General features: G+C 33.8%; 3 protein-coding genes and 1 pseudogene across 5 annotated transcripts; 2 read left to right on the top strand and 2 right to left on the bottom strand.

Annotated features, from left to right (window-relative positions):
• Nucleotides 1–399: 399 nt before the first annotated feature.
• On the bottom strand, nt 400–4,545 carry LOC126676157 (beta-1,3-galactosyltransferase GALT1-like). Of its 2 annotated transcripts, none has more exons than XM_050370305.2 (8): nt 4,400–4,545; nt 3,409–4,216; nt 2,981–3,210; nt 2,600–2,881; nt 2,093–2,221; nt 1,845–2,024; nt 1,205–1,312; nt 400–848 (listed from the first exon to the last, which is right to left on the bottom strand). In XM_050370305.2, the coding sequence occupies exons 2-8, from the start codon at nt 4,157–4,159 to the stop codon at nt 636–638; spliced, it is 1,893 nt and encodes a 630-aa protein (XP_050226262.1). In that variant the 5' UTR covers nt 4,160–4,216; nt 4,400–4,545; the 3' UTR covers nt 400–635. The 2 variants fall into 2 exon arrangements, with proteins under 2 accessions (XP_050226262.1, XP_050226263.1); XM_050370306.2 differs by having other exon boundaries at nt 3,409–4,188.
• Nucleotides 4,546–6,147: 1,602 nt separating this feature from the next.
• LOC126676309 (pentatricopeptide repeat-containing protein At2g36730) lies at nt 6,148–7,904 on the top strand. Its single transcript, XM_050370486.2, has one exon. The coding sequence runs from the start codon at nt 6,244–6,246 to the stop codon at nt 7,786–7,788; it is 1,545 nt and encodes a 514-aa protein (XP_050226443.1). The 5' UTR covers nt 6,148–6,243; the 3' UTR covers nt 7,789–7,904.
• Nucleotides 7,905–8,699: 795 nt separating this feature from the next.
• On the top strand, nt 8,700–11,090 carry LOC126679106 (tubulin-folding cofactor C-like; annotated as a pseudogene).
• LOC126679105 (amino acid transporter AVT1I-like) lies at nt 10,345–15,083 on the bottom strand. 2 transcript variants are annotated; one of them, XM_050374044.2, is made up of 3 exons: nt 14,758–15,083; nt 11,593–12,203; nt 10,345–11,109 (listed from the first exon to the last, which is right to left on the bottom strand). In XM_050374044.2, the coding sequence occupies exons 1-3, from the start codon at nt 14,936–14,938 to the stop codon at nt 10,594–10,596; spliced, it is 1,308 nt and encodes a 435-aa protein (XP_050230001.1). In that variant the 5' UTR covers nt 14,939–15,083; the 3' UTR covers nt 10,345–10,593. The 2 variants fall into 2 exon arrangements, with proteins under 2 accessions (XP_050230001.1, XP_050230002.1); XM_050374045.2 differs by lacking the exon at nt 14,758–15,083 and adding an exon at nt 12,295–12,758.
• Nucleotides 15,084–15,471: the final 388 nt, after the last annotated feature.

Genomic DNA, 15,471 nt, shown 5'->3' with positions numbered 1-15,471 from the left:
ATTATTTTTAAAGATATTATTAATAAAATTAAGTTAATTATTTAATTATGATTATTATAAAATCAAAATAAGAATAAATTCAGTATGGAAAAAAATTTAATAGCCGAATATATTATATTTACTTTTACAAAAATTCTTAACTAATTTAATATTAATTATAAATAAAAAATTGATATAATTATAAAAAAATTATTAATATGTACATTGACGAGTTACGTTACGAGACACGTGCATAGCACGTAATACGAAACTAGTATATAAAAATGAATGAATACAATAAGCAAGATTCAATGCTATACTTTTTGCTATGAATTCTATCCTATTTTCTTTCCCAGCTCCTCTAACGAAATATGTTGCACGGAAACGGAAAATGCTGAAACGACAAATGCCAAAAGGACATATTTACAAAAATAGGTTATAATCTAAAGTTTGGGAGTGTCAAAAGTATTTCCGAAAACGGAAACAAGACACCGAAACCGAAACATGGGACTCAATAAAGTTTCCGCGCACATATGGTATACACTATGTATGAATTTCATATACTAAGGCTCACTCATTATGTATGCTTATGTACTACTTCATGATCCAATCTACCTATTTGCCTGCAAAACTGCACCTAAGCCAAGGAGACCTGCTCATTTACCTGAACAGCAACCAGGTTTACTACCATCTTGTAGATTCTTCCATAGGCAGAGCATCTCTCTGGGGCTTTGGTAGTGAGCAACAACATACCCATTCTTGCACCCTTCGATACAAACTCGATTGTCGTTTACATAACTAACTTGCAAACCCTCTTTCTGCATCTCTGCTATCCACATTCCCATTGCTACATCCTCCAGTTTAAACATCTGCACACATCAAGCATAATTACTGTTATTATTATCGGATAACTAAAACACGTTAGGTCCACCTACTGACCAAGTAAGCATGAATAATAGCTAAGAATTTATAGGTCGGGGTGCAATTCGGCTATTGCATGCCCCTGCTTATCTGCTACCAATTAACTCAAGAAGGAAACAAACTACATGGAGAACTAGCAGTTGAAAGTGATTCATCTGAATATGTCCATTAATACACCGCATAGACAACTTGAGATCTATGCACAAAACTTATGTTCACTGAAGTTGCTAGCTAAATTGGCCATTGCAACACGTACAAGGACTTAAGGAGAGTTGGATCGCAAAATAAAACCATGAAACTATACCTTTAATTGACCCTTTTTGTGCTTCTTGTAAACAGCTTTTGCTATGTCATATGATACCACATAGCCAGGGCCATGTGCCCAAGGTGGATAGGAACTCTCAGGCCATTCCTTCACCACACAAAGTAGACCAGTTAGAGAGACAACAAAATCTCAAACCTCATCATTCATATCAAAAAAAAAAATAGTAATACCATAGTTTAAAATTAGTAACAAAAGTGAGCAAGAAGAGTAACTTTTGACATTTTTTAACCCAAATCTAAATTGACCAAGCCAGAAGACCATAGCAACTATGTCAGGCTAAATAGCCCAGATTGGACGTAGTTACATTGCTCCAAGTATACTGTATACCACTGTTAGGCCTGACATTATTTCATCTGGCTGCTCAACCAAATTGCAGTACTAGTTTTTTCTCCACTATATCTTCTCAAGATGGAAGCTATGCAAGAATCATTTGATTTTACTTAAAACTTGGTAATAGTAACAAGCAACAGCCTTGACAAAATTTTATGCTGAACTGCAGCAGGACAAATGATTACTACTGACTTAGAATTCAGGCATCATCATTTATCATGTCAACCACGGTATGCCTATTATATTAAATCCATGTAATACAATCAATGGATGTTGCACAGAAAGTTACCTCAGGGCTGATATACCATTTACTGGAAAGATCCCGATGAGGTTGGGCATTGTAGTTGATCAGACCATATAGAAGTCCATGACTCACATTCGTTCTTTTCAGTGAAGCAATCACTTCATCCACTCGAACAAATGCATCATCATCTGTTTTCATAACATTCTTGGCCGAGATAACTTCTGACTGTCAAAGAAAGATAATGAGACAACAAAAAAAGCCTTTTCCTGCTTCCACATTACATTATGACTTACCCCAAAAGTACAGATTGCTACAGTTTTCCAGGTTATCAGACTGTAATAGTCAACGAAAGGCATCAGCTGAATGTCTCCATATGTCTTCAGTTCATCCCAGAGTTGCTCATTTACCATCTGGTTTTTGTGCTGCAAATTTTAGAAAGCATATGTTGTTTCAGTGGGTTGAGTAATAGAGTTTGATTTCATGATGTTGGTCAGGTAAGTGGCAGCAATTGTTATGTGGCGGAGGCCAAGTTGGGGCCAAGTCACATTCAAATTACAGCGCTTGGGCTGAATACATGTTAAGTAGAAAGAGTTGTGCCCTGACTAACAGTTGTAGCTTTTGGCCTAGCTGTAAGCGCTTGATCCAACACATTGACTTTTCAGATATAGACTAAACAAGAAATTAAGCCTAATAATTCTGCAAAAGAGAACTGTGCAATACAAGGCAGATAATGCATTTCAGCAGGGGAAGCAATTTGATATATGCATCCCAACAATTTTTAACATATAAATGGAACTCACCAGTCCAACGAAAAAGCGCACTGCAACTTCTCCAGTCTTCACAGCAGGATACTGCATCCATGTTCTACGAACAGCCATCCTGCGCTCGAAATTGTTGGCTGTAGAAAAGACACCTATGAAGAGATCCAATGGATGGTGTGGTAAAAATTGAGCTGATTTTAGCGACTCTAAATCAACAATATGCTCTGATTCCTCAGATGATGGCAAGCCACTGGCCAAGACAGAAACTAATTTCAAGTCTCCAGATATCCTTACTTCACTAACAAGCCATGGCTCCAAATTCTGAGAACATCAACCCACCAATAGAAGAAGGGAAAATTTAAGACATATATATCTACCAAATGTAATAAATACTAATTCAGTTAGAAACAAGAGAAATACTTCGCGGCAAGCAAAAGAAGTTATGTGTTTTCCATCAACTGTCATCTGAATCCCTTCTTCTCCCATCCTAAGAGTCATAACAGATAAATATCCTTTCTTAAAAGGAAAATGCTGTCTAGCTCCAGTTGCGCTCCTGGACATTGATGAAGAATTATCTGATGATCTACCTGCAGCAAAATTCTGGCCATCATCTTTGCCCACCATTTTGTCGCACTGGCTCAACTCATCAACTGTTCAGTATCAAATAAAGAAAGCTCACAGCATTAGTACTATGATGCTAGCCTTGCTCCACAACAATATCTTGAGATTAGGAAAAGCATACCATTCACCAACTAAAATACTTCTAAACTAACTACGCAATACACATTTCTCTAGTCTAAAAAACTTTCCATAAGAACAAAAAACAAATTGGAAAAGTACCAATATACCTTTCTTGTCATCACTAGGAGGGCACCGCACTTCTGTACCCCAATCATGAGCAGCTGTCCATGTATTCTGAACAATCACCGGATCTTTAGTAATCTTATCGCCTAGAATTCTAACATTATAGTGTAATAAAATAGGAGGCTCTTGCTCTCCTGGTAATTGATCCCCTGATAAATCAATCCGAAAATCACCAAGCAGACCACCGGGAGTGCCAATTATGGTTATTGTAGAGCCTTGAATAAGGCCACAAGGTATCCTTAGCTTATAACCATTATCCCCAAATTCTGTTGCATTCATTATATTGACAAAATAAGGACATTGCTTCTCTTTCACATCCTTATGCAAACTCTCGTTACCGCCATCTTGCTCCCCGTTATCCATAAGAGTTTCCCATGCCAGTTGAGCTTCCTTAATTGCACTCATTCCATTAGGTAAAGGGCGAGAATAGTTGAGAAAGTATCTCATAAAATTCCAGGTTAGTAACGAACTCTGCACTTGATTAGAAAAGTTCCTATCTACAAAAAGACTAGACAACATCCCTTCAGAAGAAATTACTCGACTAGCAGATTCCGGGCTACGAAACGAAGGTGGAGCTCCAGCATCAACCCATTGAAGAGGATTAGACAAATTAACAGGAATTACGGGACTCTGCAACGAACTACTCTCCCTAGGAAGGTTTCTCATCAGAATTTCTCTCAAAATTAACAGCATAAGAAAGGACCCAATGGGAACAACCCATACCCATTTCTTCATTATTTCTTCACTCCCAACTATTTACATCCCTAAATAGCAATGTCTAGAAATCAGTGACTGAAAACAAAAACAATTGCATTGGTAGATTAAAAAGCAAGCTAACAAACCAAATGGACAAAAAAATTAAGCAGATAAATCAAGTACTACAAAGTAAGCAGAATAAAATGCTGATAATCATGAATATGAACATACAAATTTGATAGTAACTACAAGTAACAAAATGATAATGCAGAAACTGACCTGAAAGAGAGCAAGATTGAGAGAAAATAAAAAATGTAATTTGTGAGTGTCTATGGAAGTTTAAAGGAACACTTGAATTCTACGCCAAATGGCGGTTGTTTTCAATGCTTGCAAAATCAAAGTTTTTGTAAATTATTTATGAGCTTTAGTGGGCCACAATTTGCACACAAATGGCCGGTTTCCTTGCCATGCCAAACATATAGCATTGTACACTACACCAACTTTTTTTTATGTGTTTTTTTAAAAATTACATCCTCCACGCCGTAAAAATTTATTGCCTTCGAAATTTTTCTAGTTTATAATATTTGTTACTTTCTTTGTTGTTGTTTTAAACTAGGCGTAAGGATCCTAAATAAATTAATTTTAATTACTTTTATTAGTTTTGATTAATTTTTAAATATTGTTATTTATAAAATTTTTTGAATCTTTTTTATTTTAATTGTAATTAAATTCAGTGAACTGAATCAATTGTATTTGAAATGTGTGTTTGAAACATTTTCAAAACGAGACATATTGATTAAATAAATTGTCCATCCTGCCTAACTTTTTTTTTGCTCAAATCCATCCTGCCTAACTTGTGCCCATCCTGCCTAACAATTTTATCTCAGATCTTTAAAATTTGTAACAATTATTGGATAGCATGAGCAACTCCTAATTCGAAGGATGTGAAATGCGTCGTCACCGGTTTGATATACCGGTTAATTATCAATTTTATCTCATATTAGTTTGATAAACTTGTTGACATAGCATGAGATAGGAAGTTTTTACTTAGATCCGGTCCATAAAAAATTAATGAAAGAAATGAAAAGAAAGAAAAAATAATGAGAAAAGAGAGAATATTATATTAGATTTTCTAACACTTCATTGGATAGGTGTATGGAAAATTCATAAACCGGGACTAGATAAGAATTTTTCGCATGAGATAAGCTAAAACAAATACTAGTATCAAATTGGTTAATTATCCAAATAATGAAAATGTATTTGAACAAGACATAACAGCTTCTTAACCTGCTACATAGCATGCAACAAGAAATTTTTGTTCTGAAAAAAAATTCAATTTTTATTTCTACAAAATTAAATTATAATCTCATTTTTATAAAAAATAATATAAAAACCTCATTTGTATAAAAATAAAAGACTTAATCACCCAAAAAACCCTCACCTTTAATTTTTTTTTCAATTCACCCCGACGTTGAAAATTTGTCAATTTTACCCACTTTTAAATTTTCTGTTTTCAATTGTACCCCAATTTTTTTAATTTTTGTTAATTTTTTAACTTAAATGATGAAATCATTCAATTAACTAAGTTTAAACATGAAATTAAATTCTTTTTTATTCAAAAAAGTACAAATAAGTCCTTTATTTTTAAAAATTAACTAAAACCCATAGTCATATTAACACTAACTTAAATTTTAATTAATTTAACTAAATTTAAATAAATTTTAAAAACGTACAATTAATATATGCTAGACATGGAGAATGTTTTAAACAAATTTGCAAACGAAAAAGACGTTAATTTAATTTTTCAGGGTACAATTGAAACACAAAAATGTAAAATAGGGTAAAATTGACAAATTTTCAACGTCATGGTATGATTGAAAAGGGCTAAAAGGTCGGGGTTTTTTAAGATATTAGACTAAAATAAAATGCAGAAATTTAATTGTTATACATCAAACTATAAAAGTGAATTTCTATTTTCATTGACGGCACATACATTCATGCGCTAATAGAAGGTCGTGATTTTTTTTTGAAATTAACCCGCAATTCTTGAAAAAGTTAGCTAGTGTAGGCGAGTGTGCGACTAAACACCCGCAATTCACATTTTGCACCCACAAGCCCAATGAATGGTTCGGTTATCAATCCTAATTACCTCTCCAATTTTCCCTCCAAATTCCACAAACAGCAATTCAAATTTCCTCTCCATAAAACACCAATGCCTTACACTTCTCAATTTTTGTTCATCAATCAAACATCTTTATCAAATCCATGCCCAAATTCTAGTCTCCGGTCTCCACCAAGATAGCTTTCCCACCACCCAACTCATTAAACTCTCTTCATTATCATCTTCAAAAAAATTGACCTATGCCCAGTCCCTTCTTAATTACTCTACAAATCCACTCCCACCTTCTGCTTGGAACATCATAATTAGAGGCTATGCTTCTAGTAACACCCCGAGAGATGCCATTTTTATCTTCTGTAAAATGCGAAAACAGGGGATTCGACCCAATAACCTTACCTTCCCCTTTCTTCTCAAAGCGTGCGCTGAGTGTTCTGCGATTAAAGAAGGGAAACAAGTTCATTGCGATGTTGTTAAGTATGGGCTAGATTCTGATTTGTATGTTAATAACAATCTGATTAATTTTTATGGTTCGTGCAAGAAGATTTTAGATGCTTGTAAGGTGTTCGATGAAATGTCTGATAGAGCTGTTGTTTCGTGGAATGCGGTGATTACTAGCTGTGTTGTGAGTTTAAAATTGGGAGAGGCAATTGGGTATTTTTTGAAAATGGGTGATTCTGGTTTTGTGCCCGATGAGACCACGATGGTGCTTATGCTTGCGGTTTGTACTGAAATGGGAAACTTGAGTTTAGGTAGATGGGTTCATTCTCAAGTGATTGGGAGAGGATTGGTGTTGAATTATCAATTGGGCACTGCCCTTGTTGATATGTATGCAAAAAGTGGAGCTGTTGGTTATGCTAAGGTAGTATTTGACAAGATGAAGGAGAGAAATGTGTGGACATGGAGTGCCATGATTTTGGGGTTAGCTCAACATGGTTTCGCGGAAGAGAGTCTTCAACTTTTCCTTGAGATGATGAAGAGCTCTTCCGTACAGCCTAATTCCGTCACGTTTCTTGGCGTTCTTTGTGCGTGTAGCCATGCTGGTTTGGTAAAAGATGGATTTCGGTATTTCCATGAAATGGAACATGTGCATGGAATCAAACCAATGATGGTACACTACGGTGCGATGGTTGATATATTAGGTCGTGCTGGCGGGCTTCTAGAGGCTTATAATTTTATAATACGCATGCCTTTTCAACCTGATTCTATCGTGTGGAGGACGTTGCTCAGTGCTTGCAGTGTTCACGATGTGAAGGATAGTACTGGAGTTGCAGATATGGTGAGAAAGAGGTTGCTTGAACAAGAGCCGAGGAGAAGTGGAAATTTTGTGATGGTTGCAAACATGTATGCTGATGCTGGAATGTGGGAGAAAGCTGCGAAAGTGAGGAGAGTAATGAGAGACGGTGGCTTGAAGAAGAAGGGCGGAGAGAGCTGTGTTGAATTATCCGGCTCTATTTATCGGTTCTTTTCAGGGTCTACCTCTCTAGATGATAAGGAAGGCATGCATCAGTTGCTAGATGAATTGAACTTGCATATGCAGATGGTAAACTAATAACAAAAGATATAGCCTCTCATCTACAATTGTTTGGTGGTCATGTAATAATCTTAGATGGTAATTATTTTCATTCGTTTGGCTTGGTTCAATTTTTAGACAACTTTGGTTCATTACATTTTAGTCAATTTTCAACCAAAATCATTGATACGAAATGATTTACTGTAGCTGGAATAATTAATGGCACACTGTAATGCGAGATCATAGAAATGAAACACCACCACATTAATACATTAATGATGCGCAACACAACTAGACTTAAAGGATTTCTGCATTTTAAAAAATTATTTGGTACGAATTATGCACCATGGATAATTCATCCCGAAAATCTCATTGGATTGTTCTGAATTATAATAAGTTTTTTATTTTTTAATTAATAATTTAAATAATTCTTTTCTAGTATTTTGCGCAAGTCTTTATTAACTATTTTTGATAATATTTTATTAGTATATTGTTTATTTAAGGGTTAATTACATATAAAATCATGATTTTTACACCATATTTTGAAAATATCATGACCTTTAAAACGTGTTAATCGCAGACACCACTTTTTACTTTTTTTCAAAATTAACATCGACAACTTTTAATGGCATTTTTGCTGACAGGGCAGACCCATCGGCTGTCCAAATCAGTGAAATTTCACCAAAAAATATGTCCATGATGAAATTGAAAAGAAATGAATGATGATGTCTGTGATTGACACGTTTCAAAGATCATGTTATTTTTAAAATTTATTGCAAAAGTGTTTAATTAATTTTTTATTTAATTTAAAGATTTATTTACTTTTTTTTTGTCTACATAAAATAAGGTTATGAAAAAATTATTTTATGGCGGAAATTTGTCAATACCGGCTCTACATTTGAATTGAAACGCTATCGTTTTATATTTCTTTCAGCACCTAATCAATTTAAATATTTCCTGCACAGTGCTCAATACGCTCGCACGCATCCCGCTCAGTTGAAGGAAACGGCCATGGAAGAAAATACCGCCACAGATACCACCCTTCAGAAAAAAGCACCAAGCAAGCTACACCGCCTCTCTAACCGCCACCAAAATCGTACAAATCCACCGCCGTCACCACCGCCTCAAACACCGCATCACTCCTCTCTAAATTTACCGTATCCAAAAACTCAACCGAATCGCATCTTTCCCACTCATCAAACCTCACCACCGCAACAACCTATCCAAATCGTCTAAAATCTCAACTCCACTCTCATACCTAAGAAGAAATTCTCCTTCAAAACCAAACCCGCATCATCCTCCAAACCCGAATAGAACCAACCCGAAATCCCCAAAACCGAACATTCAAACCAAACTACTCTGATCATCAGAGACTCACCAGGAATCAGGAACAAAGAAAATGAAATTTTAACACACAATTTTAACTTCTCCCCGACTGGTGAATTTACATTAGAGGATCTTGATTTTTGTGAGGTTAGGTTAATTAAATGTGTGAATGCAATATTTAGTAATAATTTAAGGAATTGTAAGGTTTATTCGGGTCCGGTAATATGGTCGATTTTGATCGAGCGTGTTGAGAATTGTGTATTTGTTTTAGCTTCACATCAGATGAGGATACATTATGCGAAGGGGAGTGATTTTTATTTGAGAGTGACGAGTAGGCCGTAATTGAGGATTGTGATGGTGTTAGATTTTGGCCGTAATGTTTGAGATATGAAGAGATTGATGATGATCTGAGGATGGCTGGTCTGGATGGAGGATGAGAGTGGGAATTGGAGTAATGTCGATGATTTTAAGTGGCTGAGAGGTGTGCAGTCGCCGAATTGGCGTGTTTTGGAGGAGAATGAGAGGATTGGAGTAGTCGATTTGAATGAGTTTGGAAGTGGATGGAGATTGGAGACAGTTTTTTTTTTTATAAATCTCAATGCTGGTGAGTAATTTTTGTGATAGTGATGTTTTGTGGAACAAATGATACTGTTGAGTTTCTGATATATCAATGAATGCATCAGCTATCTTTCTGGTGGATGGAATTGGAATCTCTGTTCAAATTGTGTTCGTGAGTGTTTGCTTTTGTGCATTCAATGTTGATACTCATATTGCTACCACATTCGTCACACATGTCCAATTCCGAGGCGGGTATGTATCAAAACGACGTGGTCGTTTTCTGGAAAGTCATTGGTAGTAATGATGTCAAGGAGACTAGAACAATTGAAGGAAATTAGAGAAATGAGTAGTGAACAAATTAATGAAGAGGTTGTTGATCTTAAAGGAGAGTTTTTTTATGGTTCGGCTTCAAAGGTCTGCTCGTAATGAGTTCAAGTCTAGCGACTTTCGCCGTATGCACAAAAGGGTATGTTTAAAGCTTCACCATTTTGCATTTATGTTAGTGTTTTTAGTTTTACTGTTTTAGATGGAAATGGGATATTCAATTTGTTCTACTAGGTGTGTCATTTTGTATTTTCTGCAAAAATGTAGCATAAATAATTAAGAAATAAATTGTTACCTTAACAACATAATTAAAGTCTAAACGCTACATCTGCTCAGCTCAAGTCAATTACAATTTTTTTTACTGAACTAGTTGAGATCAACAATGTGTTTAGACCTATATCTTCACTTAATTTATACTTCTTGAATTACCACAGAAATACACAAATTATCATATCATCAATTGTCATTACAAGCACAAGCATAATCAAGGGGCAGAATAGACGGCCGTAGTCACCAGTTGTCCTCCTGCCCTTCCAGTATTTGTTTCTTTTAATCATCTCAACCCGTCTCCTTTCTCGAGTCACCATCCGTTATTTCTCTTTTATCACCCCTTTCATTTTCTGGTTCCGCTGCTGATTACAGATGCCCTACAATTTGCAAGAGAGAAGTGTATGTACCAAAAATAACAACCATAACACCAAGTAATATCATTCCCCATATAACCACCACTTCGCACCCGAATCTCCTGAGATTGCCCGAAATCTTCAAGTAACATAAACAAGGAAGTATGATCGAAGCGGTAATGCTTAAAAAAGCTCCGACCAGCGACATGAGATAGCCGAAGAACGGAACAGCCAAAGCTACAATTACAGTACTGATCAATAAACTCGTACTCATCAGAAGATTGAAAGGTTTCTTGTTACAGGACCATGGAAACCAATTCTTTGTTGCATTCACTATTGGTGTGACCATTAGTGCATATTTTGCTATTGGATTAACCAAAGTTGTATATATTGCTATTCTTGAGCTTAACTTTCCGGTCGGAAGGTTTAATGTTACTTGTGATTCGACATCTGATCCGAACATCTTGTAACCAATGATTGCCATTAATGCATAGCTGAATGTACATATAATGAAGCAAATTACTAGAACCTGCAATCAAAATGCATTCAAAACAGTTAAGCATTTGTTCCAGACTTTAATGCATTCAATTGGGACCGGTAGGGATGTGCATTTGGTTTAAACCAAATCAAACTGAACTAGTCGGTTTGATTGACTTTCTTTTGGTTTGGTTTAGTTATTTTGGTCCGGTTTGTGCTGAAATTTAACTAACTTTCAAAACCGAGTCGAAGCGCAAAATAAACTGGCATTTCCTTATAATATCAAACCGAACACAGACAAGAAAGATGCATAAATATAAAACGCTAAAATAAAAAATAGCGAAACAACATTATTTACAAGAATACTTAATAAATATAAAGTTCTGAAAAACTTTGGCGAAAACGAAAACAAAACGTCAAAATGTAAATTTCGACAAGTTTTCGTGCAACATATATAGTCAGCAACATATCCCGTTCGAACAGGATCATACCTAATTAATGGAAAAAAAAAGATTAAAATTGAGAAGTAACTTACATGGGAAAACTGATGCTTCTTTTTCATGGAACTGTAAAGCATCGGAAAAACAGGATGCGCACAATAACAGAACCCATACAAGCTAACAGCAGTAGGAATTCCATGCCAATTTACTACTTCCCCCTTCTGAAGAAACCCAACTCCGTCAAATGCTCCGGTGCAGAAAATCGAAACAAGTATTATAGCCGACGCTAAAACTCCACTAGCAGAAATATAAGACAGAAAACTCAAATTATCTAACCAAACAGTCGGCAAGATCATCAGAGCAATAAGAACAACAAAACTCCGTTTCCCACCAATATGCAAACCTGAAATAACCTCAATATCCACATTTGGGAACAAATTCTGCAGATTATCGCCTTCAAGAATCAAGAAACCCGTCGCGACTAAATAAAGCTCTACGTACATAAAAATAGATATCAATAATCTCCCTTTTCCGCCAAATGCCCGTTCGCCTATGTCAGGATAAGTTCTGATATTTGAATCGGCTTCCATGCATCTTTTAATCAATATACCAGAGTAAAAAGCTGAAATTGCTATGATAAATAGAAGAATCAAGCTCAACCATCCTCCTGAAGCTAATGCATAGGGTGTTGACAGAATCCCAACTCCTGAAAAACAAGAAATAATTCAGATTTTTTTCTTTTTGGTTAGATATAAAACTTACAAATTATTAACAATTCAAATAATCTAATTAAAAACCTGATAAGGCATTTAGTCCGTTGATTATAGTCTTGAAAGAAGAGGTTGTTCCTTTGTTAATAAAACTATAATTTGACTCGACATTTCCAAGCTTATATTTAATATTTTCTTGCTCTTCGGATATGATAAGAGGTAGAGTCAATGGCTGATCCTGAAACTTGGCAGCCATTGACAGAGAGTTCTTACAGTCACAAAGATAAAGAAACTAGTGAAAGAGAGAATGGTCTGAACTTAAAGACAAGCAAGTTGAGTTGAGAGTTAAATGTTTCTGACCAGAAATGGGGATGACAGAGGTGGAAGATAATTGTAGTAAACCATACGGAACGTGACAAAGATAAGGCTTTGTTTGTTATTGTATTTGTATGATAGTTTAATACTTGATGTAGATCCCTTTGCTGGCTTTGAAATTTTTAGAATATTGAACACGTGACACTTTATAAGTGCGGACTCTTTTGACATTAATACCCTGGAATTGATGAATAATGTGATTTTGAACTAAAAAATAATGTTTTAAATGAAAAAATACAGTTTGTTATGTTTCTTTTTATAATGGAAGAAGGAGGGAGCTTTTAAGAGTAATTGATGAGAAATTCTTAGGTAGAGTGAGTTCACCATGTCATTCATAAACTAAATTTATCACATTATGACACGTTATTAAAATAATGGCAATATTGTAATATTACTATTTAAAAGTGTAAATAAGTAATAAATAAAATTACGATAATACCACTATTTTAATGACGTGTCATAATACAATAGGCTAGTCCACGGATGACGTGGTAAACTGAGTCTACCTAAGAATCTCTCGTAATTGAATCCATGAAATGAAACTACTACTTAACACATTAATATCCAAAGCTTATCTAGTTTATTCTGTTCATTTTGTATTTTATGTTAATTATACTCAAATAGTATATAAAAAAATAAAGAATTTAATTAATAAAATATATTACAATTAAATATTTAAAATATTTTATGACTATTCTGTCCAAATTTAGAGTTCAATTCTTTTTAATAGTAGCATAACAATTTTGACGAAATTGCACAGATAAAATTTTAAACTGTTTATAAGTTTTTTTCTTAATAATAACAAGATTATTATAAAAATAAATCAAATAATTAAAATATATTTTATTTTTATCAGTTAAATATTTTGATTCTTTTATTCATTCTTTTATTACTCTCATGCATGTTATCAAAAGGAAAATTCCTCCTCATAAAAATTGATTATTTTCTTGAATTCTAGGTGGCATTTTTTTTATTACTACATCCTTTTATAAAAAAATCTTCATTTTGAGTCTTTTTTAAATAAAACATAAAATTAATAATAAATGGATTATTTAAATGAGACAGAAATAAATATAATATATCAACGGATTTATACTATCAATTTCCATATGCAAGGATTTTTTTAAATCTAGAGATGAAAATATTAAAAACAACTAAATAGAATGATTATTTCGTACTTTTTGTATTTGAAAAAATACAAACAAATCCTTTAACTTTGAAAACATTTACATAAATCCAAATAATTGATTAACTTTTAAAATTTTATTAAAAAAATTAAGTAATAAAAATCTATTGCGAAAGATAAAATTCTAATTTTAAATTTCAAATTTCAAATAGCCGCATTTATAAGTACGGTTTGAAACCACAGCTCGTATAAGCCAAAAGAATGTATCACCAATTCAACTGCGACCAACCTGCGCCGTAGGAATTGCAAGGGATCTTTTTGTAGGCAAATAAAAAGTATTATCCGATTAGGATTCTACTAAGTCATATATATGCCAATTAGTTGAAATCAATCTTCATCCGTATTAATGTTAGATTATGATAGGGATCGCATCAACATATGCTTTAAGACACGTAACATGATCTTCCACTACTGTGATCCAATTCCATATATATCAAACTAATCAAAAATTACCATATCTCAAGAATGCAAAACTAATACGTAATGTTTATGGATTTGACTAATTTAGCAAAGCAGCCAAATGAATAGTAGGATAATATCTCACACTGCATGGAAAATTAATTGAAGTAAATTACCTACAAAAAGATTTTGAAACAAATAAGAAACATAAAATGTTTCAAAAACAACATAAACACGCACTGTTTTATGTAATATTGGAAGAAAAAACAACACATAGGGGTGAGCAAATGTTCGGTTTGGTTAAAAATAAAACGATTTCTTTAAAATGAAATTATTTCATCTCTTTAATCAAATTAGTCATAATTTTAATTGAAACCGAACTTCAGTCATCATCTATTTTCCTCCTCTTTCACTTCAAATTTTGTTCATCTTTTTTGTTTTATGATCTTTCCAATACCAAAATAAGGTTAGCTATCGCAAATTGAATAGAGAGAATCCTGATTTAACATTTTGGAATCCACAAAACAATGATAATTAAAACTATATATACATCAAAATAAATTCAAAAAAAAAAGTGAAGAAATAGAAACCTGATAGAGCATTAAGTCCATTAAAACATGTCCTTATAAAACCTGTGCTGCCTTTCTGGTAAGGTTGATCATCACCTTCTTCGTCAATAATATTATGCCTGATCAGTTTGTGTTGCTTCTCATCAACAATAAGAGGAACTGTAAGTGAGGTTTCTTCTAAATATTGCTCTCTGCTCTCCATTCTTGTGAATCTATTAATTCCAATCTCACCAATATTAATTAATTATATTCCATCCACCGATTATATAATATAAAATAGATTATGATATTTGGCAGTAATTGATAGAAATAGAGGCAAGAGAAACTAACAATTCAAATATGGAAGAAATATAGGATCATAATCTATTAATTCCTAAAGAGAAGGGAGCTATATATAGATAGATAATTATAAGTATAGTTTGAGTTTTATAACAATTTTTTTTTTATTTTTTTTTTTTGCATATGTTCAAGTCAAGCGATTTTGTAGACGCCACTTAATCAATCTATATGATATACTTTGGTCTGGCTACAATATCATAGATTGGTATCGATTAACTTGGGACAAGAAAAAAAAACGATAAGCTAAGATTTTCACGTTTTTTCCATTTTGTAAGCATCGATATTTGCATTAATATATCAGTTTGGGAACTCTTTTTAATGTCTGAATTTTTATTCTTTTTAGAAAAATTATGTCACTAGTGTATGGACTAATGTACTCGTGGCATTAAAATGAGA

Source organism: Mercurialis annua, linkage group LG4 (genome assembly GCF_937616625.2).
Source record: "Mercurialis annua linkage group LG4, ddMerAnnu1.2, whole genome shotgun sequence".
Lineage (NCBI taxonomy): Eukaryota > Viridiplantae > Streptophyta > Magnoliopsida > Malpighiales > Euphorbiaceae > Mercurialis > Mercurialis annua.
The sequence above is the reverse complement of the archived record's forward strand: the minus strand, read 5'-3'. Positions and strand labels throughout refer to the sequence as shown.

Excerpts from the sequence above, each read along its gene's own strand:
- LOC126676309 (XM_050370486.2), top strand. The coding sequence starts at position 6,244 with ATGGTTCGGTTATCAATCCTAATTACCTCTCCAATTTTCCCTCCAAAT.
- LOC126676157 (XM_050370305.2), bottom strand. The coding sequence starts at position 4,159 with ATGAAGAAATGGGTATGGGTTGTTCCCATTGGGTCCTTTCTTATGCTG. Across the intron at positions 2,025-2,092 it reads TAGCAATCTGTACTTTTGGG|TCAGAAGTTATCTCGGCCAA; the intron begins GTAAGTCATAAT and ends TTTCTTTGACAG. Across the intron at positions 1,313-1,844 it reads AATGGTATATCAGCCCTGAG|GAATGGCCTGAGAGTTCCTA; the intron begins GTAACTTTCTGT and ends TGTGTGGTGAAG.
- LOC126679105 (XM_050374044.2), bottom strand. The coding sequence starts at position 14,938 with ATGGAGAGCAGAGAGCAATATTTAGAAGAAACCTCACTTACAGTTCCT. Across the intron at positions 12,204-14,757 it reads TGGACTTAATGCTCTATCAG|GAGTTGGGATTCTGTCAACA; the intron begins GTTTCTATTTCT and ends CTTGTTTTTCAG. Across the intron at positions 11,110-11,592 it reads AGAAGCATCAGTTTTCCCAT|GTTCTAGTAATTTGCTTCAT; the intron begins GTAAGTTACTTC and ends TTTTGATTGCAG.